General features: G+C 43.4%; 1 protein-coding gene across 1 annotated transcript in view; it reads left to right on the plus strand.

The window, feature by feature from the left end:
• The window catches only part of MGAT5B (alpha-1,6-mannosylglycoprotein 6-beta-N-acetylglucosaminyltransferase B), a 154,339-nt gene that overhangs the window by 68,332 nt on the left and 61,434 nt on the right, over positions 1–24,573 (plus strand). The window contains exons 5-6 of the mRNA XM_053688752.1: positions 18,076–18,149; positions 24,401–24,568. Of these exons, the coding sequence (XP_053544727.1) occupies positions 18,076–18,149; positions 24,401–24,568 (242 nt within the window). The remainder of the gene's footprint in view (positions 1–18,075; positions 18,150–24,400; positions 24,569–24,573) is intronic.

A 24,573-nucleotide genomic window follows, 5' to 3' on the forward strand; every position in this document is an offset into this window, starting at 1 on the left:
GCCGCCCACAATGTCGCCGCCACTTTATTAAATTTATTAACCCCTAAACCTAAGTCTAACCCCCCTAACTTAAATATAATTTTAAATAAATCTAAATAAAATTTATTATATTAAATAAATTATTCCTATTTAAAACTAAATACTTACCTATAAAATAAACCCTAAGCTAGCTTCAATATAACTAATAGTTACATTGTAGCTATCTCAGGGTTTATTTTTATTTTACAGGCAAGTTTTATTTATTTTAACTAGGTACAATAGTTATTAAATAGTTATTAACTATTTAATAACTACCTAGCTAAAATAAGTACAAATTTACCTGTAAAATAAACCCTAACCTAAGTTACAATTACACCTAACACTACACTATAATTAAATAAATTACTTAAACTAACTACAATTAAATACAATTAAATTAAATAAACTAAAGTACGAAAAAACACTAAATTACAAAAAATAATAAAATAATTACAAGAATTTTAAACTAATTACACTTACTCTAATCCCCCTAATAAAATAACCCCCCCCCCAAAATAATAAAAATCCCTACCCTATACTAAATTACAAATAGCCCTTAAAAGGGCCTTTTGCAGGGCATTGCCCCAAAGTAATCAGCTCTTTTACCTGTAAAAAAAATACAATACCCCCCAACATTAAAACCCACCACCCACACACCCAACCCTACTCTAAAACCCACTCAATCCCCCCTTAATAAAACCTAACACTAACCCCTTGAAGATCACCCTACCTTGTGACGTCTTCACCCAACCGGGCAGAAGTGGTCCTCCAGAGGGGCAGAAGTCTTCATCCGATGCGGGCAGAAGAGGACCTCCAGACGGGCAGAAGTCTTCATCCAGGTGGCATCTTCTATCTTCATCCATCTGGAGCGGAGCAGGTCCATCTTCAAGCCAGCCAACACGGAGCATCCTCTTCCAACCACATCCAAATGAAGAATGAAGGTTCCTTTAAACGACGTCATCCAAGATGGCGTCCCTTGAATTCCGATTGGCTGATAGGATTCTATCAGCCAATCGGAATTAAGGTAGGAAAAATCCTATTGGATGATGCAATCAGCCAATTGGATTGAAGTTCAATCCTATTGGCTGATCCAATCAGCCAATAGGATTGAGCTTGCATTCTATTGGCTGTTCCAATCAGCCAATAGAATGCAAGCTCAATCCTATTGGCTGATTGCATCAACCAATAGGATTTTTGCTATTGGTTTTATACTTATGATTAATAAGTATAATGTAGGTGGCGGCGGAGCGGCAGATTAGGGGTTAATAATATAATGTAGGTGGCTACGATGTCGGGGACGGCAGATTAGGGGTTAATAAGTGTAATATTAGGCGTGTTTAGACTTGGGGTTCATGTTAGGGTGTTAGGTGTCGACATAAAAAGTATTTCCCCATAGGAATCAATGGGGCTGCGTTAGGAGCTGAACGCTGCTTTTTTTCAGCCGATTCTGCCCTATTGATTCCTATGGGGAAATCGTGCACGAGCACGTTTTGCCAGCTCACCGCTACCGTAAGCAACGCTGGTATTGAGGTGAGATGTGGAGCTAAATTTTGCTCTCCGCTCAGGACCAGTGCTACAATAGAGGCAGACTAGGCAAACTCTTTAGGGCGCCCCAGTAGGTGGGGCACGAATTTGGTGCATGGCATCATTTTGTTTATTTTTTATTAAATGTGCTTCTTTTTTTTATGCCTAACTTGGGCTCCATAGTAGGGGTTATATGTGGTGGATATTGGCGAGAATAGGAGGAAACTCCCCTGAATCATCGTGAGGCAGAGTGCAGGTCAGGCAGTACAGCTGGAAGCATCCGGATGAAATATCTCACTGTCCCTGTGCTCTCTGCTAAACTTTCGAAGCCCTTGGCAGAAGTGGGACTCCACCCACAGCTTATGGGTATTACTGGGGCTGATGGGTACTCGTATGAGCACTGACTATCCTTTTGCTATACTGCAAGATATCAGTACACTGTTTCAGTACTTGACATAATTATACAGTGCAGTGTGTTAATGTATAAATGTTCTGCATCAATATGCAGCACAGAGACTATCAGCGATAGCCTAGAAGATGTAGTAGCGCCTTTGTTTTTGGACCAATTATTAATTCGGACTTGAAGTGTTTCTAAAAAGTCACCTCTTGTGCATTACAACAGTCATGTTCAGTATGACGATTAGTACATACATCAGGGTACTCACCAGGGGCAGAACTAACATTGGTGCAGCAGGTGCAGCGACACCAGGGCCCAAGTGCTTGGGGGGTTTAGGGGTTAATAACTTTATTTAGTTGTGGCGGGGTCCGGGAGCGGCTGTATAGGGGTAAAACAGTTTAGTATAGTGTGGGTGTTTAGTGACAGAGTACCAATAAAGCTGGGAAAAAGCCGAAGAGCAACAAGATCGATGACTGTCAGTTAACAACAGTCCGCTGCTCATCGCCCAGTACTTGGTGCGCGGCTTTTTGACAGCTTTTTTGGTAACTTTGGAGAGCGTATTCAGGTCTGCGGCAGCGATGTTAGGCGATCTTAGGCGAGCGTATTGGTGCCGTTGAATGCAAGTAAGTTGACGGCTTGATAAGTAGGGGCCATAGTGAGCACTTTGTGCTGCATCAGTTCAAGTCCTATATATAAATTAAGCTAAAAAATAGCTAATACAGGGCGCTTAATATCAATTCATATATGTCACCATAAATATACAAAACTAATTAAATAATCAGAAAAAAAACAAAAAAACTAGAAAATAATAGTAAATAACTCCTCTTCACTCTTCAAGTGGAACAATTCTAAAAAGTCAAACAAATAGAGGGGCGTCTCATGTGCATATCAATCAGTCCTGTTCAACATAAAGATTAGTACATACATCAGGCTACTCGCATTTAGTACATTAGTAGTATTAGTACATACATCAGGCTACTCGCATTTAGTACATTAGTAGTATTAGTACATACATCAGGCTACTCGCATTTAGTACATTAGTAGTATTAGTACATACATCAGGCTACTCGCATTTAGTACATTAGTAGTATTAGTACATACATCAGGCTACTCGCATTTAGTACATTAGTAGTATTAGTACATACATCAGGCTACTCGCATTTAGTACATTAGTAGTATTAGTACATACATCAGGCTACTCGCATTTAGTACATTAGTAGTATTAGTACATACATCAGGCTACTCGCATTTAGTACATTAGTAGTATTAGTACATACATCAGGCTACTCGCATTTAGTAAAAACACCCTAGTGTGCTGCTAAACGCTGGCTGATCATTTATGGTGAATCAGCTCTCTCACTCCAGACAACAGGAACAGTCCAACAGTCTCTCAAAAGTCAGATCAGTATCATGCTTAGTATTAAACTAAATCACACTGCTTGTTCATAATAAAAACATCTTTAAAGGAATAGTCTAGTCAAAATTAAACTTTCATGATTCTGATAGAACATGCAATTCAATTTAAAGCAACTTTCTAGTTTACTCCTATTGTCAATTTTTCTCTGTTCTCTTGGTATCTTGATTTGAAAAAGCAAAAAATGTAAGTGTAGGAGCCGGCCCATTTTTGGTTCAGAACCTGGGTAGCGCTTGCTGATTGGAGTCTAAATGTAGCCACCAATCAGCAAGTGCTTTCCAAGGTGCTGAACCTGTGATGAGAGCAGGATGTGATGTCACTAGTTTGTGGGCGGGGCTTAGGCCCGGTGTCTGTGTCGCAGTTAGTTTAGTACAATCAACCTGACTAGATGTGTATTGCTATGCTCTGCAATAAAATAGAGTTGTACCATCATTGCTGTGTCCTGCATATGTCCTGCATCTCATGACATGGTGTCAGAAGTTCTGGCCTGCGCTTCTGTTCCTGATCGATGACAATGTCAAAGTTTACCCCACCTGAGCCTTTTGACTTCTCTCAGCCTGCAGCTTGGCCCACATGGCGTCAGCGGTTTCGGCGCTTCAGGGTTGCTTCCAAACTGAACAAGGAGAGTGGTGAAGTACAAGCTAATTCTCTTTTATACTCTATGGGGAAAGATGTGGAGCCAGTGTTCAATGCTTTTACTTTCCAAGAAGGGGAAGAATTTAACTTTGATATAGTTATGGATAAACTCAGTGCCCACTTTGTGCCCAAAAGAAATGTGATTCATGAGAGAGCTTGTTTTCACAAACGTAATCAGCGTGTGGGAGAATCTGTGGAGTCATTTGTGCGCAGCCTGTCTGAACTAGCTGAATTCTGTGAGTTTGGTGTTGCTAAAGAAGAGCAAATCAGAGACAGGATAGTTATTGGAATTGCAGATGCTGAAGTCTCACTGAAGCTGCAGTTAGAGCCTGATTTAACATTAGATGGGGCTATTAGGATGGCCCGCCAGAGTGAACTGGTGAAAAAGCAAAGTGCTGATCTGAGGTCTGAGAGTATTGTGGATGAAGTGCAACAGTCTAGGAAAAATGCTAGTGAAAGGCACAGTGTGAGCGGTAGATCTAAAGTACTGGAAAGACCTAGAAATGGATGGGCGCAACATGCCCGATGCACGCGGTGCTACCGTGCCCATGATCAGAGTGTTATATGCCCGGCCAGGGATAAAAGATGCAGAAAATGTAACAGAATGGGCCATTTTGAAGTGGTGTGTAGAACTGAATACATTAAGGAGATGCAGGTGGACGGTGACCAGGAGGGTCAGGAAGTGTCTTTTGTGGGGTCTGTTGTGGAACGGACAAGCTCAGAGGAAGATTGGAAAGTTACTTTTACTGTAATGGGAGACAAAGTTGATTTTAAGATTGACACAGGAGCAGATATCACTGTAATGTCTTTTGCTGAATTTATGAAACTGCCTCGACAGCCCCAGCTGGCGAAGGTTACTACAAATGTCCATAGTCCTGGTGGCCGCATTGATTGTGCGGGGAAATTTCTTGCCAGCTGTGAGTACAAGCAAAGAAAGTTCACCATGTGGGTGCATGCGAAGTTCTTTTCCACATTAGACGCTTCTAGCGGCTTTTGGCAGATCCCCCTGGATCCAAAGTGCCGCAAACTGACTACCTTTATCACACCGGTAGGTCGGTTCTGCTTCTGCAGACTCCCCTTTGGGATATCCTCCGCTCCTGAAATCTTTCAAAGGGAAATGAGTTCTCTCCTGAGTGACCACGTGGGCACAGCGGACGTCATGGACGACATTCTAGTGTATGGGTCTACAGTGGAGGAGCTTGATCAGCGTTTGAGTTGTGTGCTACAGGCTATCAAAGAGTCTGGGCTGAAGCTAAATAAAGAAAAATGTCATTTTAGGAAAACTGAATTATGCTACTTTGGGCATATCATCAACGGGGATGGCATCAAGCCAGACCCCGAGAAAGTTTGTGCTATTGAACAAATGAAAAGCCCTTCTGATGTACATGAGCTGAGACAGATATTGGGCCTTGTAAATTACGTGGGCAAGTTTCTTCCAGATTTATCAACAGTTTTACACCCTATCACAGAGTTGCTTAAGAAAGACATTGCCTGGGTCTGGGGACCTTCACAAGAAAAAGCTTTCCTGCATGCCAAGTTCCTGCTGGGGTCTGCCCCAGTGCTGGGGTTCTACGACCCTTCAAAAAAGACTGTGGTTAGTGCCGATGCAAGCAGTTATGGGTTGGGGGCTGCACTCCTGCAGCTGAACGAAAATAAACTACAGCCCATCGCCTACTGTTCCCGCACACTGACGGCTGCGGAGTCAAAATACGCTCAAATTGAGAAAGAGTGCCTGGCTGCAGTTTGGGCCTGTGAGCGCTTCCAGCGCTATCTAGTGGGTTTGGAGAAATTTAGTCTGGAAACTGACCACAAACCGCTAGTCCCTCTAATCAACTCTTATGACATTGACAAAATACCCTTGAGATGCCAGAGACTTTTAATGAGACTGCTCAGGTTCAATGTTCAGGCAGTGCATGTGCCGGGGAAACAACTGGTTGTGGCGGATACACTATCCAGGCTCCCGCTGGCTGCTGCTGAAGAATCCTCCACAGAATCGGATGTGAAAGTGTATGTTGATTCAGTTATGGCCTCTAAGTCCATTTCTTCAAGGAAACTGGAAGAGATAAGGAAAGAGACATATTTGGACACAGATCTGCAAGAAGTTATAAGGTACATAAAAGAAGGCTGGCCCGAGAGCCGGGCAGCCTGGATGTCTTTAAATGCTTACCAGCCAGAGAGGTCGCAGCTCACGGAGCTGGAGGGGTTGGTGCTGTTCCAAGACCGCATTGTAATTCCTGTCAGCATGAGGAAGGAGATGTTAAACAGGATTCACGATGGCCACTTAGGCATTACAAAGTGCAGAGAAAGGGCAGCTACAGCTGTGTGGTGGCCTGGGATCAGCTCCGACATTGCAAATCACGTGTCTAAATGTGCCTTTTGCCGGGAACGCCGGCCTACTCAGAGAAGGGAGCCCTTGATGTCTACTCCGCTGCCTGCGGGGCCGTGGCAGAAAATAGCTGCTGATTTGTGTGAACTGCACGGGAAAAAGTTCCTTGTTGTGATCGACTACTATTCCAGGTATTTGGAAATTGCACCTCTGAATGATATCACAAGTCAAGCCGTTATCATTCGTCTGAAGAGCTTGTTCGTCCGGTGGGGCATTCCAATGGAGCTGGTGAGTGATAATGGTATGCAGTTCGCTTCTACAGAGTTCAGTACTTTCAGCAGGGAATATGACTTTGTACATTCCACGTCGAGTCCACATTATCCGCAGGCCAACGGAATGGCTGAAAGGGCAGTTCAAACAACAAAATTCATTCTAAAGCAATCTGAGCCGTACCTAGCCCTCTTGTCATACAGGGCGACGCCCATTCAAGCCACTGGGTTTAGCCCGGCACAGCTGATGCTAGCATGCCAGATTCGCACCACTTTACCCTCAGTGGGTGTCTTCAAGCCGCCTGGCCCTGTTCCTCGGGACGAAGTCCTTAGGAGGGATGAAGAGGCCAAAAAGGGTTATCGTTTCTTCTACGACAGGAGTCATTCTGTCAGGCCCTTACAGGAACTGAATGCGGGGCAAACTGTCAGAATTAAACTGGATGATGAGAAGAAATGGAAGACGCCTGCTACGGTAGTTGGCCGCTCTCCAGAACCAAGGTCTTATGTGGTCCTTAATGATGGAGGGATGGTTACACGCCGTAACCGGAGACATCTCCAGCCTGTACCTGAGAGTCTGGAACTGGATGCCTCAGTACCACCGCCGGTGGGATCCCCTGTTCTAAGAGAGGTGCCGTTCCCCCCAGCAAGATCTCAGCGGGGATATATCTTTGCCTCCAGCGGACTCTTATTCACCATCTTCTGTATCAGAGGACAGTTCATGCAAAGTTACATCAAGCGGAAGAGTGGTGAAACTTCCGGCCCGATATAGGGACTGACTTTAGCTAGAACAGTGACCGGAAGTATGGGCAGAATAATCCCATGGTCACTGTGGACTAGGGTAGTCTACCCCGATGTCCAAGTCAGGATGTAATTTATGTGTTTATAGTTTCTGAACCTATTTGTTTATATATTGTTCGGAAAAAAAAATGTTGTTGTATACTCTGTTCGTATACCTTGTTATTTGTTATATTTAAATGTATGCTTCACCTTTGAAAAAGGGGAAGATGTGATGAGAGCAGGATGTGATGTCACTAGTTTGGGGGCGGGGCTTAGGTCCGGTAGTCTGTGTCGCAGTTAGTTAGTGAAATCAACCTGACTAGATGTATGTTTCTATGCTCTGTAATAAAATAGAGTTGTACTATGATTGCTGTGTCCTGCATATGTCCTGCATCTCATGACACTTACATTCATGCTTTTTCAAACAAAGATACCAAGAGAACAAAGAAAAATTGATAGGAGTAAATTAGAAAGTTGCTTAAACTAGACTAGACTAGACTATGCCTTAAAGGGCCACTGTAAGTAAATATTTTCTATGCCTGTTACTAACTAACTACCCCAAATACGCTTTTTATCAATAGCATTTCATTAACATATCTCTACCGTATATCAGAAATCTTGGCTGCAAATTTAATTGTTTTCCAAACCCACTCCGTGGGTATCCTTTGCTCTGTACCAATCCGTTTACAATACCTAGGTTTCAAAATGGCGCTTTAAACACAAAGTTATTGGTTTAAGTATTTTGAACATGCAGTGCTGAAAATAGTGGGCAGGATAACGTGACATCATCGGAGAATAAAAGATATAACTTTTAGAACGTTATGAAACTTCAATTTGGAGAAAATATAGGTCAGTAGGTTTTAATTAATGTTTATTAACTTTAATATGTTAGTTGTTTAGCTTAAAAATTATAACAGAAAGTAATCCTTTAATTAAAATTTTATTAAAACAATGCAGTAAGTGACAGGGGGCTTAAAGCAAACTCCCCTTGCAATGCAACACATTTCTCGGCTCTTAAAGGGACAGTCTACACCAGAATTGTTATTGTTTAAAAAGATAGATAATCCCTTTATTACCCATTCCCGAGTTTTGCATAACAAACAGTTATATAAATATACTTTTTACTTCTGTGATTATCTTGTATCTAAGCCTCTGCAAACTGCCCCCTTATTTCAGTTCTTTTGACAGACATCCATTTTAACCAATCAGAGCTGGCTCACTGGATCTCCACGTGCATGTGTACAGTGTTATCTATATGTCACACATGAACTAACACCCTCTAGTGGTGTAAAACTGTTAAAATGCCCTGAGAGAAGAGGCGGCCTTCAAAGGCTTTGAAATTTGCATATGAACCTCCTAGGTTTAGCTTTCAACTAAGCATACCAAGAAAACAAAGCAAAATTGGTGATAAAAGTAAATTGGAAAATTGTTTAAAATGACATACTCTATCTGAATCATGAAAGTTTATTTTGGACTAGACTGTCCCTTTAACTTCAGCCATTTCATCAAGTTGCTCTGTATAAGGATTTTGAGTGTAAATAAATAGATGGACCTGCACTAATACAGGGCTACCCAGCATTAACATTGTACACATTCTGCACATGCCTATACATAGGTGTTATGGGCCCCCCAAGCACTTGGGCCCTGGTGTCGCTGCACCTGCTGCACCAATGTTAGGTCTACCCCTGGTGAGTACCCTGATGTATGTACTAATCGTCATACTGAACATGACTGTTGTAATGCACAAGAGGTGACTTTTTAGAAACACTTCAAGTCCGAATTAATAATTGGTCAAAAAACAAAGGCGCTACTAGATCTTCTAGGCTATCGCTGATAGTCTCTGTGCTGCATATTGATGCCGAACATTTATACATTAACACACTGCACTGTATAATTATGCCAAGTACTGAAACAGTGTACTGATATCTTGAAGTATAGCAAAAGGATAGTCAGTGCTCATACGAGTACCCATCAGCCCCAGTAATACCCATAAGCTGTGGGTGGAGTCCCACTTCTGCCAAGGGCTGCGAAAGTTTAGCAGAGAGCACAGGGGCAGTGAGATATTTCATCCGGATGCTTCCAGCTGTACTGCCTGACCTGCACTCTGCCTCACGATGATTCAGGGGAGTTCCCTCCTATTCTCGCCAATATCCACCACATATAACCCCTACTATGGAGCCCAAGTTAGGCATAAAAAAAGATGCACATTTAATAAAAAATAAACAAAATGATGCAATGCACCAAATTCGTGTCCCACCTACAGGGGCGCCCTAAAGAGTTTGCCTAGTCTGCCTCTATTGTAGCACTGGTCCTGCTTGTAATATCAGCTATCAGTAACGCGCCACTTGTAATCTGGGTCTAAATGTATTAAACGCAAATGTTAATTTGTTGGTAAACTTTTCATTGTTTTGCAATCCAGGGATACAGCTATTGAAAAGCCTCTTGAGAATGTTTAAATTATCTTCTTTTCCGTTTATACACATAGGGCCAGATTACGAGTTTATCGCAGCTATTTGCACACGTCGGATGTTGAGCTCGTATTACAAGTTTAAAGTAAATGCAATCGCTTGAGCGCAATTGAAGTTAAAGTGCAACAGGATAGTACGACCTCAGAGCTCTGGTTAACTGTTTTGTGAAACAAAAAGATGTCACAAAACAAATCAAAAATACATTGAGAAGTGCAGTTACACATCTAATAAAAATCATTAAAAAAAATATTGCACAAAAAGTTACAAGGCCTAAAAGATTTTCTGGGGCCGATTTAACATTGTGCGGGCAGACATGATCCGCTGTAGCGGATCATGTCCACCGCACATCGATAGATGCTGACAGCATACTCTGTCGGCATTCATCATTGCACCAGTATATATTGACATATAATATACACAAAGAGATGCAATAGCTTCCAAAGAACAAGTAATGTCCCAAGCCTCAAAGGAATATCCTCAGATTTAAAGGATAATGGTATCCAATAGTCCTCCTAAAAGGAAGGTATAAACAATAAAGCTTAATGAATTTCCAAAGGTCCATAGTAACAGTTCCTCCTATCTGAAGTATGAACAAGTTCCAATTTCTGCATGAAGTTCGTGCTTAAAATAAGTGGTAACAACAATATTCAGTAACTGCAAAAGTTAGCCCTGTTGAATAATCCGGTTGGAGATCAGTCAGTGCAGTATATCTGTACCTCTGCCTCCCTGCAATGGGGAAAAATGGTGATGGATGGGTCTACGTACAGTGGAGTCCGGTCGGGTGAGAAAACCCTCCTGGTGCCGCTTTGTGGATCCGTCGGCTCAGCGAGCATTCCGTTGTCAGGTTGGGAGTGTCCACCAACTGTCTCTGGAGTCTCCTGGTGCGTCACCTAGTATACCCAACCACTAAATGTATAAAAAATATGAAGAAGGACGCTGGTCAAAAGCGGTTGCTTCAAAGTTGAATTTATTGAGAAGTAACGCGTCAGGCCATCCTACATAGAGCCTTTGCATTGAGTACTTCTCAATAAATTCTACTTTGAAGCAACCGCTTTTCACCAGCGTCCTTCTTCGTATTTTTTATATAGACATATATATATAAGTGCATTGGAGTCCTTTTCAGTCCAGTAGATGAAAACATGAAAAATCAATTTATGCAATATTCATTCTTAATAAAGTGTGTATTTACTGTAAATATTTCACATTCCAATGTTATTCACATAGGGAAATATGTATTTAAAAATAGATAATCCTAAATAAAGCTGTATATATCTATACCTATACAGTATATAATCATCTATATATAGATATAGATATATATTATACCAAAATACCATCAGATATATGCAGAAATAGCTATTTATGAATAAATAGAAAATTTTCTGCTATGTGAAGAACATTGGAATGTGCAATATTCATATTTTCATGTCAGGTTAGTGTACTTGAGAATATGCACTCGGGTGTTCGCGCGATTAGGGTGTTTTCCCCCCTCCATTCACTTCTATGGGGGAATATGGTAATGTGTGCGCAATATTGTAATTTCTGCTTTGTGCTCGCATCGGGTTAGCGCACGAGTAAAACTCTTTGCTTTCAAGGTCCCTTTTGCATTGCACCGCACTTCTAATACCATCGCACATTAGCATTTGCTGGTATTACTCAGTTGAGCGCAAATATCGCTTTAGCGTAAACAACATTTAGCGCTGTAATCTGGCCCTTGGTGTGACAGGAAAGAGCATGGCTTTGATTCACTGAAGTTTGTAAAGCCCTGTCAAGCTAAATCTCTCAAGTTCCTGTAGTAGATCTATGTTATACGATGAGAATAGCTGTAAATTCATACTTAGGGTCACAGAGTTTTTATTGACCCAGAACTTTTTTAAGTTTGAGGATTCTTTCTATCTCCAGAAATGTGGAACAGAGATAGAGGCCAAGTTTGCCCCTTCTTAAGCCAACCATTTCATGGGTTTGGTGGGTGCTCTTCCATATCTATGGAGATGATAATCCCTATAGACAGAACATCATATTTTACAAAAGGTATATTGATGATCTCATTTTCATCTGGCAGGGTGGAGAGAATATGGCAGTATTATTTATAGAATGGATTAACTCCAATACTTTTGGTATTTCTTTCATGTATGAATTTCAAAAACATCAGATTAACTACCTGGATGTCACTCTATGTGGAGTGATGGATAAATTGAGTGATTATATTAATACAGACCTTTATCATAAACCCATAACAGGAAATTCACTCCTGCATGCAAGAAGTAACCACCCAAAATCTCAATGACAGATTGAACGAAAGGGGTTATCCTGAATGTATTACAGGAATTATGGATTCTGTAGCCTCAATGAACAGGGAAGATCTTATGACTATAGAGAAGGCCAGAATGACCAATTTTTCTAACAGTAGGGTCACTTTTATTACTACGGTTAGTGATCAATATTCTAAAATTTGTAACATAGTGGATAAACATTTTAAACTCCTAGCAGCTGATGAGGACTTGGTGGGGAAGGATTGCAAATTTACATTTAAGAGGTGTTTGACCATTGGAAATATGGTGTCCCCTACCCGCTTAAATCCTGTGAACAGAACACTAAGCTCTTGGCTAATCACGAAAAGGTGTTTATAGATGCCACAATTTCACTTGTAAGGCTTGTGAATATGTCAGGTCACCAAGATGTGCTTTAATTGCAGGGTCACATTTGCAGTGTTCCTGCTTACTTGTGTGGAGTGTAATATCCAGTATATGGGTATGACGACCCGTGAGGTCAGGCCATGTATACTTGAACATGCTTGTAATATAAAATACCCCATTAATACAACATTTTTCATAGGTTACAGTAAACCCAAAACATCTGTTCTCCACTTTCAATACTCTTCTCCGTCCCCACCCCACCTCCTATTACAACTTCTCTGTCAAGATTTTGCCAGCCACTTCAATAACAAAATCGATTCCATCAGAAACGAAATCAGCTCCCAACATACCTCCATTCTCTCACCCCCTCAAAAGCTTGCAATCAACCAACACCCACATAAACATGTATTTAGCTCTTTCACCCCTGTTACTGAGGAAGAAGTTTCTGCACTTATACTGTGCTCTCACCTCACTACCTGTCCCCTCGACCCTATCCCATCACAGCTACTCCCCTCCCTCTCTTCTACACTTACCTCTATACTCACACACGTTTTCAACCTCTCCCTCAGCACCGGTATATTTCCCTCATCTCTAAAACATGCACTGGTCACACCTAGACTCAAAAAACCTTCTCTTGATCCAACCTCCCCATCCAACTACCGCCCTATTTCCCTACTTCCTCTTGCCTCAAAGCTTCTTGAAAAGCTAGTATATGCACGCCTATCCCAGTTCCTTACATTAAACTCCCTCCTTGACCCACTGCAATCTGGATTTCACCCCTGTCACTCCACAAAGACAGCAATCGTTACGGTTACCAATGACCTACTTACATCAAAATCTAAAGGCCACTTCTCTCTGCTTATCCTCCTTAATCTGTCTGCAGCCTTTGATACTGTTGACCACCCTCTTTTGCTCTAAACCCTCCAATCCTTCGGCATTTGTGACACAGCCCTCTCGTGGTTCTCTTCCTACCTATCTAACCGTACCTTTTTATGTAGCCTTCTCTGGGGCTTCCTCTGCCCCGTCACCACTTTCTGTTTGGGTACCGCAAGGTTCTGTCCTCTGTCCCATTCTCTTCTCAATCTACACGTCATCATTAGGTTCCTTAATAACGTTCCACGGGTTTCAATATCATTTGTATGCCGATGACACCCAAATCTACTTCTCTGCACCAGACCTATCCCCTTCCTTGCTAACCCGTGTCACTAACTGTCTTTCTCACATCTCTTCCTGGATGTCCTCTCACTACCTTAAGCTAAATCTCTCCAAAACTGAGCTGCTTATTTTCCCTCCTTCTTCTAAAATCTCCACCCCCCATCTTTCCATCTTTCTATAATTGAAGACAACTCCATCATTACCCCTACCCCGCATGCCCGATGTCTTGGGGTCACATTTGACTCAGATCTTTCTTTCACTCCTCACATTGAGTCCTTGGCTAAATCCTGCCACTTCCATGTTAAAAACCTCTCTAAAATTAGACATTTCCTGACACAAGACACAACTAAGATTTTAATCCACTCTCTCATCCTTTCCTGCCTCGACTACTGCAACTCCGTACTCTCTGGTTTCCCTAGCTGCCACCTAGCTCCTTTACAATCCATAATGAATGCCTCTGCCAGGCTCATCTTCCTTACACGTTGCTCTTCATCTGCTGCACCTCTCTGCCAATCCCTTCACTGTCTTCCTCTTGCCTCCAGGATTAAACACAAAATTCTGACTCTGACATACAAGGCCCTCAACTGCACTGCTCCCCCCCTATATCTCAGACCTTGTCTCCAGATACTCTCCCACCCGTCCCCTTCACTCTGCTCATGACCTCCTCCTCTCCTCCTCTCTTGTTACCTCCTCACATTCCCATTTACAGGACTTCTCCAGACTGGCTCCCATCTTGTGGAACTCTCTGCCTCGCTCCACAAGACTCTCCCCTAGTTTTGAAAGCTTCCAGCGTTCTCTAAAGACTCTACTGTTCAGGGATGCATACAACCTACCCTTTCCTAATACCAGTTCTTTCCTCCATTATTATCCACAATGAACCCCTTAGCATGTAAGCCTAAGAGCCCAACTATTTGCAGATCACCTTCATAAGAGCTGACTGCAACAGTGCGACTCTCAACAAGGCCCTCTACCCATTTGTTCCCTATAATTGTTACATTGTATACCACCTTTGTTTATAGCGCTGCGGAATCTGTTAGTGCTCTACAAATAACCGATAATAATAATAAAATAATAATTCCATCAAATAAAGCCGGATTGTTTAAGATGGACTATTATAGATCACTTACCTCTCAGTGACCGTGGGGGTGACAAAGGTTTGAGTTTGGCAAAACAAGAGGTGTTTTGGGTCTTCAAATTGAGGACCATTTTGGGAATGATTTGTATATGCACATATATATGTATATACAGTATCCCATAAAAGTGAGTACACCCCTCATATTGTAAATATTTTATTATATCTTTTCATGTGACAACACTGAGTAAATTACACTTTGCTACAATGTAAAGTAGTGAGTTTACAGCCTGTATAACAGTGTAAATTTGCTGTCCCCTCAAAATAACTCAACACACAGCCATTAATGTCTAAGCGGTTGGCAACAAAAGTGAGTACACCCCTAAGTGGAAATGTCCAAATTAGGCCCAAAGGGTCAATATTTTGTGTGGCCACCATTATTTTCCAGCACTGGCTTAACCCTCTTGGGCATGGAGTTCACCAGAGCTTCACAGGTTGCCACTGGAGCCCTCTTCCACTCCTCCATGACAACATCACGGAGCTGGTGGATGTTAGAGACTGTCATGAACCAAGCCTCCAGACTAAAAAGAAAAAGAAAAGGTCTGGGAGGCATTCTGCTAGGAAGGGCTGTGTGGGGATTTTAACCTGTGGCTCTGTGCTTGCCAGTCGGTTTGCTTGCGTGTTGAGCCACAGCCAGCTCTAGCAATAGCATGGAACTTAAAAGATCCGATAAATTACTATTTGTCTTACTTGTAATTATACATGTGCAAAACACAGGTGCTCTTAATTTTGGAATTACTCAGAACCAATCCTGTGCAAAACCTCCCTATTAAAGGATGAAGACTGCATTTTGTCTTCACATTGGTTATGTTTTGTCACAAGTCAGAACCTGTTTCCTGTATTTCTGTACTTATTTGAAGGAAGACTTCACCTTTGCACCAGCACCTGTTTACAAGTTTGCTACCTGCTTTGTGCAATTCCTGCACATCAGTTATTTCCATGACAAAGACTTTACCTGCTACCTGTTTACAAGTTTGTTCCCTGCTTTGTGCAATTCCTGCACTTCAGTTATTACCAGGAGAAAGACTTTCCTTTTGAATCTGCATCTCTGCTTACTTTGTTTGTTTATTTCCACTCCTGCCATATGTGGACTAAACATTCCTGAATAGCACATTTAAAATACCCTGCAGGTATTTGTTCAAAGTATTTTGTTGTTTAAATAAATCTGTTATCTTTTCAATCTATATGGCTTCTACTAATCTTCATTTAAAGCAACTGTTCCAGACAATGAGGCTCTCACAAAACATCCTGAGACAGAACATGACAGAGACCTTGCACTCCCCCACCTTCCGTTTGAGGATGCCCCACAGATGCTCAATAGGGTTTAGGTCTGGACACATGCTTGGCCTGTCTATCACCTTTACCCTCAGCTTCTTTAGTAAGGCAGTGGTTGTCTTGGAGGTGTGTTTGGGGTTGTTATCATGTTGGAATACTGCCCTGCGGCCCAGTCTCAAAAGGGAGGGGATCATGCTCTGCTTCAGTATGTCACAGTAGATGTTGGCATTCATGATTTCCCCCAATGAACTGTAGCTCCGGCAGCACTCATGCAGGCCCAGACCATGACACGTCCACCACCATGCTTGACTGTAGGCAAGACACACTTGTCTTTGTACTCCTCACCTGGTTGCTGCCACACACACTTGACACCATCTGAACCAAATATGTTTTTCTTGGTCTCATCGAACCACAGGACATGGTTCCAGTAATCCATGTCCTTAGTCTGCTTGTCTTCAGCAAACTGCTTGCTGGCTTTCTTGTGCATCATCTTTAGAAGAGGCTTCCTTCTGGGACAACAGCCATGCAGACCAAATTTATGCAGTGTGTGGCGTATGGTCTGAGCACTGACAGGCTGACCCCCTACCCATTCAACCTCTGCAGCAATGCTGGCAGCACTCATACGTCTATTTTCCAAAGACAACCTCTGGATATGACGCTGAGCATGTGCACTCAACTTCTTTGGTCGACCATTGTGTGGTCTGTTCTAAATGGAACCAGTCCTGTGAAAACGCTGTATGGTCTTGTCCACCGTGCTGCAGATCATTTTTAAGGCCTTGGCAATCTTCTTATAGCCTAGGCCATCTTTATGTAGAGCAACAATTCTTTTTTTCAGATCCTCAGAGAGTTCTTTGCCATGAGTTGCTATGTTGAACTTCCATTGACCAGTATGAGAGAGTGTGAGAGCGATAGCACCAAATTTAACACACCTGCTCCCCATTCACGCCTGAGACCTTGTAACACTAACGAGTCACATGACACAGGGGAGGGAAAATGGCTAATTGGGCCCAATTTGGACACTTCCACTTAGGGGTGTACTCACTTTTGTTGCCAACGGTTTAGACATTGATGGCTGTTTGTTTAGTTATTTTGAGGGGACAGCAAATTTACACTGTTATATAGGCTGTACACTCACTACTTTACATTGTAGCAAAGTGTAATTTCTTCAGTGTTGTCACATGAAAAGATATAATAAAATATTTAGAAAAATGTGAGGGGTGTACTCACTTTTGTGGGATACTGTATACATTTTCACTCTTTGTAATAGGTAATTTCCTATTTTTTCTAATTAGCTTGATGAAATTAGTCCATATACATAGAGATAGATTTTTCTTAAACTAAAACTTAAGTGTAAAGTTATTAAGCTTCAGTATAAGGTTTGAATATATTGTTGTTAAGGGTCTCTTTGAGCGAACCCCAAATGTGTTAATAATTGATGCAAGGGTACATTATATGTGTTCAGTGATAAAATGATAGTGATAGTTTAACAGTATAAAAATGTCAAACAGTTTTTTTTTTTATAACTATTTGGATAGGATAAAATTCTATATAATGTTACACCATCTAAGGGTCTATACAGGTGTTAATATTAATGTCTGCAAGGGGTTAATTGTATGTTCCTCTCGCTCCAATAACGTAGGCTGTAGGTGTGGATTTAATTGTTTTTAGCCAATACGGTTATATTTGTAGTTTTATAAGGTATGATGTGACAACAACACCATAAGCTAAGACTACGGCACGTAGCCGAAATGCATCAGCTGATCTTGTTGATACGACCTACAGCTATCTTGCACAAGTGTTTTTAACCTTTGAAGTACAATAAAGGATTTCCTCTTTTTTAACCTACCGGAGGCTTCTCTTTTCTTGTCAACCTGTATTATTCAAGGGAGCAAAGTTGTTACAGACTGAGAAATGTTACAAAAAACTTTAGTGGATAAACTGCAGAGGATCATAGTTGGGAATCTCTATGGTTATTGAATCTAGACTACTTTGGCTTTCTTTCGCTTGTATATTTTTCACAGTTGTTATCTCTTTTGTTATTTTTCTAGGGCTGGAGGGTCAGAGGGATCTCTGTGACATTCCACGGGACCCTCGATTCCCAGACTGCTCTTCAAAAGTGGAGGTAAGTGTAACTTAGGGTCAGTGCCTTCTTATTCCCTATTGTCACAAACACTGCCTCTCAGGTACGCTCTCTATAATACAAACTGTGCCTATGGTGCCCCTTATTCCTCACTATAGCACATACTGCCTCTCAGGTGCCCCCTTATCCTTCACTATAGCACACACTGCCTCTCATTTGCCCCCTTATCCTTCACTATAGCACACACTGCCTCTCATGTGCCCTTTTATTCCTCACTATAGCACACACTGCCTCTCAGGTGCCCTCTTAACCTTCACTATATCACACACTGCCTCTCATGTGCCCCCTTATCCTTCACTATAGCACACACTGCCTCTCATGTGCCCCCTTATCTATCCTTCACTATAGCACACACTGCCCCTCATGTGCCCTCTTATTCCTCACTATAGCACACACTGCCTCTCAGGTGCCCTCTTATCCTTCACTATATCACACTCTGCCTCTCATGTGCCTACTTATCCTTCACTATAGCTCACACTGCCTATCAGATGCCCCCTTATCTGTCACTATAGCACACACTGCTTCTCAGATGACCTCTTATCCTTCACTATAGCACACACTGCCTCTCAGGTGACCTCTTAGTCATCACTATAGCACACACTGCCTCTCAGGTGCTCCCTTATCCTTCACTATAGCTCACACTGCCTCTCGGGTACGCTCTCTATAATACAAACTGCGCCTATGGTGCCCCTTATTCCTCACTATAGCACACACTGCCTCTCAGGTGCCCCCTTATCCTTCACTATAGCACACACTGCCTCTCAGGTGCCCTTATCCTTCACTATAGCACACACTGCCTCTCATACCCTCTTATCCATCACTATAGCACACACTGCCTCTCATGTGCCCTCTTATCCATCACTATAGCACACACTGCCTCTCAGGTGCCCTTATCCTTCACTATAGCACACACTGCCTCTCAGGTGCCCTGTCCTTCACTATAGCACACACTACCTCTCAGGTGCCCTCTTATCCTTCACTATAGCACACACTGCCTCTCCAACACTCTTATCCATCACTATAGCACACACTGCCTCTCATGTGCCCTCTTATCCATCACTATAGCATACACTGCCTCTTGTACCCTCTTATCCTTCACTATAGCACACACTGCCTCTCATGTGCCCTCTTATCCATCGCTATAGCATACACTGCCTCTCGTACCCTCTTATCCATCACTATAGCACCCACTGCCTCTCATGTACCCTCTTATTCATCACTATAGCACACACTGCCTCTCGTACCCTCTTATCCATCACTATAGCACACATTGCCTCTCATGTACCCTCTTATTCATCACTATAGCACACATTGCCTCTCGTACCCTCTTATCCTTCACTATAGCACACACTGCCTCTCGTACCCTCTTATCCATCACTATAGCACACACTGATTCTCATGTGCCTTCTTATTTATCACTATAGCACACACTGCCTCTCATGTGCCTTCTTATCCTTCACTATAGCACACACTGCCTCTCATGTGCCCTCTTATTCCTCAATATAGCACACACTGCCTCTCATGTGCCCTCTTATTCCTCACTTTAGCACAAACTGCCTCTTAGGTGCCCTCTTATCCATCACTATAGCACACACTGCCTGTCATGTGCCCTCTTATCCGTCACTGTAGCACGCATTGCCTCTCAGGTGCCCCCTTATCCGTCACTATAGCACACACTGCCTGTCATGTGCCCTCTTATCCGTCACTATAGCACACACTGCCTCTCAGATGCCCCCTTATCTGTCACTATAGCACACACTGCCTCTCAGGTGCCCTCTTATCCTTCACTATAGCACGCTCTGCCTCTCAGGTGCCCTCTTATCCTTCACTAAAGCACACACTGCCTATCAGATGCCCCCTTATCTGTCACTATAGCACACACTGCCTATCAGATGCCCCCTTATCTGTCACTATAGCACACACTGCCTATCAGATGCCCCCTTATCTGTCACTATAGCACACACTGCCTCTCAGGTGCCCTCTTATCCTTCACTATAGCACGCACTGTCTCTCAGGTGCCCTCTTATCCTTCACTAAAGCACACACTGCCTATCAGATGCCCCCTTATCTGTCACTATAGCACACACTGCCTATCAGATGCCCCCTTATCTGTCACTAAAGCACACACTGCCTATCAGATGCCCCCTTATCTGTCACTATAGCACACACTGCCTATCAGATGCCCCCTTATCTGTCACTATAGCACACACTGCTTCTCAGATGACCTCTTATCCTTCACTATAGCACACACTGCCTCTCAGGTGCCCCCTTATCCTTCACTATAGCACACACTGCCTCTCAGGTGCCCTGTCCTTCCTCACTAAAGCACACACAGCCTCTCAGGTGCCCTCTTATCCATCACTATAGCACACACTGCCTCTCATGTGCCCTCTTATCCATCACTATAGCATACACTGCCTCTCGTACCCTCTTATCCATCACTATAGCACACACTGCCTCTCGTACCCTCTTATCCATCACTATAGCACACATTGCCTCTCGTACCCTCTTATCCATCACTATAGCATACACTGCCTCTCGTACCCTCTTATCCATCACTATAGCACACACTGCCTCTCGTACCCTCTTATCCATCACTATAGCACACACTGCCTCTCATGTGCCCTCTTATTCATCACTATAGCACACACTGCCTCTCGTACCCTCTTATCCATCACTATAGCATACACTGCCTCTCGTACCCTCTTATCCATCAGTATAGCATACACTGCCTCTCGTACCCTCTTATCCATCACTATAGCACACACTGCCTCTCGTACCCTCTTATCCATCACTATAGCACACACTGCCTCTCGTACCCTCTTATCCATCACTATAGCACACACTGATTCTCATGTGCCTTCTTATCCGTCACTATAGCACACACTGCCTCTCATGTGCCTCCTTATCCTTCACTATAGCACACACTGCCTCTCATGTGCCTCCTTATCCTTCACTATAGCTCACACTGCCTCTCATGTGCCTCCTTATCCATCACTATAGCACACACTGATTCTCATGTGCCTTCTATCCATCACTATAGCTCACACTGCCTCTCATGTGCCTCCTTATCCATTACTATAGCACACACTGCTTCTCAGGTGCCCTCTTATCCATCACTATAGCACACACTGCCTCTCATGTGCCTCCTTATCCTTCACTATAGCTCACACTGCCTCTCATGTGCCTCCTTATCCATTACTATAGCACACACTGCTTCTCAGGTGCCCTCTTATCCATCACTATAGCTCACACTGCCTCTCATGTGCCTCCTTATCCATCACTATAGCACACACTGATTCTCATGTGCCTTCTTATCCTTCACTATAGCTCACACTGCCTCTCATGTGCCTCCTTATCCATTACTATAGCACACACTGCTTCTCAGGTGCCCTCTTATCCATCACTATAGCTCACACTGCCTCTCATGTGCCCTCTTATTCCTCACTTTAGCACAAACTGCCTCTTAGGTGCCCTCTTATCCATCACTATGGCACATACTGCCTCTCATGTGCCTCCTTATCCTTCACTATAGCTCACACTGCCTCTCATGTGCCTCCTTATCCATTACTATAGCACACACTGCTTCTCAGGTGCCCTCTTATCCATCACTATAGCATACACTGCCTCTCGTACCCTCTTATCCATCACTATAGCACACACTGCCTCTCATATACCCTCTTATTCATCACTATAGCACACACTGCCTCTCGTACCCTCTTATCCATCACTATAGCACACACTGCCTCTCGTACCCTCTTATTCATCACTATAGCACACACTGCCTCTCGTACCCTCTTATCCATCACTATAGCACACACTGCCTCTCGTACCCTCTTATCCTTCACTATAGCATACACTGCCTCTCGTACCCTCTTATCCTTCACTATAGCACACACTGCCTCTCGTACCCTCTTATCCATCACTATAGCACACACTGATTCTCATGTGCCTTCTTATCCATCACTATAGCACACACTGCCTCTCATGTGCCTTCTTATCCTTCACTATAGCACACACTGCCTCTCATGTGCCCTCTTATTCCTGACTATAGCACAAACTGCCTCTTAGGTGCCCTCTTATCCATCACTATAGCACACACTGCCTGTCATGTGCCCTCTTATCCGTCACTATAGCACACACTGCTTCTCAGATGCCCCCTTATCTGTCACTATAGCACACACTGCCTCTCAGGTGCCCTCTTATCCTTCACTATAGCACGCACTGCCTCTCAGGTGCCCTCTTATCCTTCACTAAAGCACACACTGCCTATCAGATGCCCCCTTATCTGTCACTATAGCACACACTGCTTCTCAGATGACCTCTTATCCTTCACTATAGCACACACTGCCTCTCAGGTGACCTCTTAGTCATCACTATAGCACACACTGCCTCTCAGGTGCCCCCTTATCCTTCACTATAGCACACACTGCCTCTCAGGTGCCCCTTTATCCTTCACTATAGCACACACTGCCTCTCAGGTGCCCCTTTATCCTTCACTATAGCACACACTGCCTCTCAGGTGCCCTCTTATCCTTCACTATAGCACACACTGCCTCTCAAGTGCCCCTTTATCCTTCACTATAGCACACACTACCTCTCAGGTGCCCTCTTATCCTTCACTATAGCACACACTGCCTCTCAGGTGCCCTCTTATGCTTCACTATAGCACACACTGCCTATCAGATGCCCCCTTATCCTTCACTATAGCACACACTGCCTCTCAGGTGCCCTCTTATCCTTCACTATAGCTCACACTGCCTCTCAGGTGCCCCTTATCCTTCACTATAGCACACACTGCTTCTCAGTTGCCCCTTTACCCTTCAATATAGCACACACTGCCTCTCAGGTGACCTCTTATACTTCACTATAGCACACACTGCCTCTCAGGTGACTTCTTATACTTCGCTATAGCACACACTGCCTCTCAGGTGACCTCTTATTCCTCACTGAAGCACACACTGCCTCTCAGGTGCCCTCTTATCTTTCACTATAGCTCACACTGCCTCTCAGGTGCCCCTTATACTTCACTATAACTCACACTGCCTCTCAGTTGCCCCTTTATCCTTCACTATAGCACACACTGCCTCTCAGGTGACCTCTTATACTTCACTATAGCACACACAACCTCTCAGGTGACCCCTTATTCCTCACTGAAGCACACACTGACTCTCAGGTGACCTCTAATTCCTCACTGAAGCACACACTGCCTCTCAGGTGCCCTCTTATCCTTCACTAAAGCACACACTGCTTCTCAGAGGACCTCTTATCCTTCACTATAGCACTGCCTATCAGATGCCCCCGTATCCTTCACTATAGCACACACTGCCTCTCAGGTGCCCTCTTATCCTTCACTATAGCTCACACTGCCTCTCAGGTGCCCTCTTATCCTTCAATATAGCTCACACTGCCTCTCAGGTGCCCCTTTATCCTTCACTATAGCACACACTGTCTCTCAGTTGCCCCTTTATCCTTCAATATAGCATACACTACCTCTCAGGTGACCTCTTATACTTCACTATAGCACACACTGCCTCTCAGGTGACCTCTTATACTTCACTATAGCACATACTGCCTCTCAGGTGACCTCTTATCCTTCACTATAGCACACACTGCCTCTCAGGTGACCTCTTATACTTCACTATAGCACACACTGCCTCTCAGGTGACCTCTTATTCCTCACTGAAGCACACACTGCCTCTCAGGTGCCCTCTTATCTTTCACTATAGCTCACACTGCCTCTCAGGTGCCCCTTATCCTTCACTATAGCTCACACTGCCTCTCAGTTGCCCCTTTACCCTTCACTATAGCACACACTGCCTCTCAGGTGTCCTCTTATTCTTCACTATAGCACACACTGCCTCTCATGTGACCTCTTATAATTCACTATAGCACTCACTGCCTCTCTAGTGCCCTCACATCCTGACAATAGCACTCACTGCCTCTCTAGTGCCCTCACATCCTGACAATAGCACTCACTGCCTCTCTAGTGCTCTCACACCACCCACATATATAACACTATACTGTAGAAAAGCAGTGTTTGTTCTTCTCTCTCATGCACACTAGAGTACACACTGCTCATATCGCCGCACACCTCAGTATACACACTACTGTACAGAGAGGGAATCCATTACTTGTAAAATAATCACACATGATCTTGCTTCTGTTAGAAGAGTTAGGACTTCTGCTAGGCAGATACACTGAGGTTTGTGTCTGTCGCCATTCTATTCCAGTGGATGCGTTCTCGCTGGACCTCAGATCCTTGCTACGCCTTCTATGGGGTGGATGGCACTGAGTGCTCCTTTCTGGTGTATCTGAGTGAAGTTGAGTGGTTCTGCCCATTGCTGCCATGGAGGAATCAGTCTCTCAGCCAGTTTTCCAAACCTCACCTCAAAAAACAGGTATT

This window comes from Bombina bombina, chromosome 1 (genome assembly GCF_027579735.1).
Source record: "Bombina bombina isolate aBomBom1 chromosome 1, aBomBom1.pri, whole genome shotgun sequence".
Taxonomy (NCBI): Eukaryota; Metazoa; Chordata; class Amphibia; order Anura; family Bombinatoridae; genus Bombina; species Bombina bombina.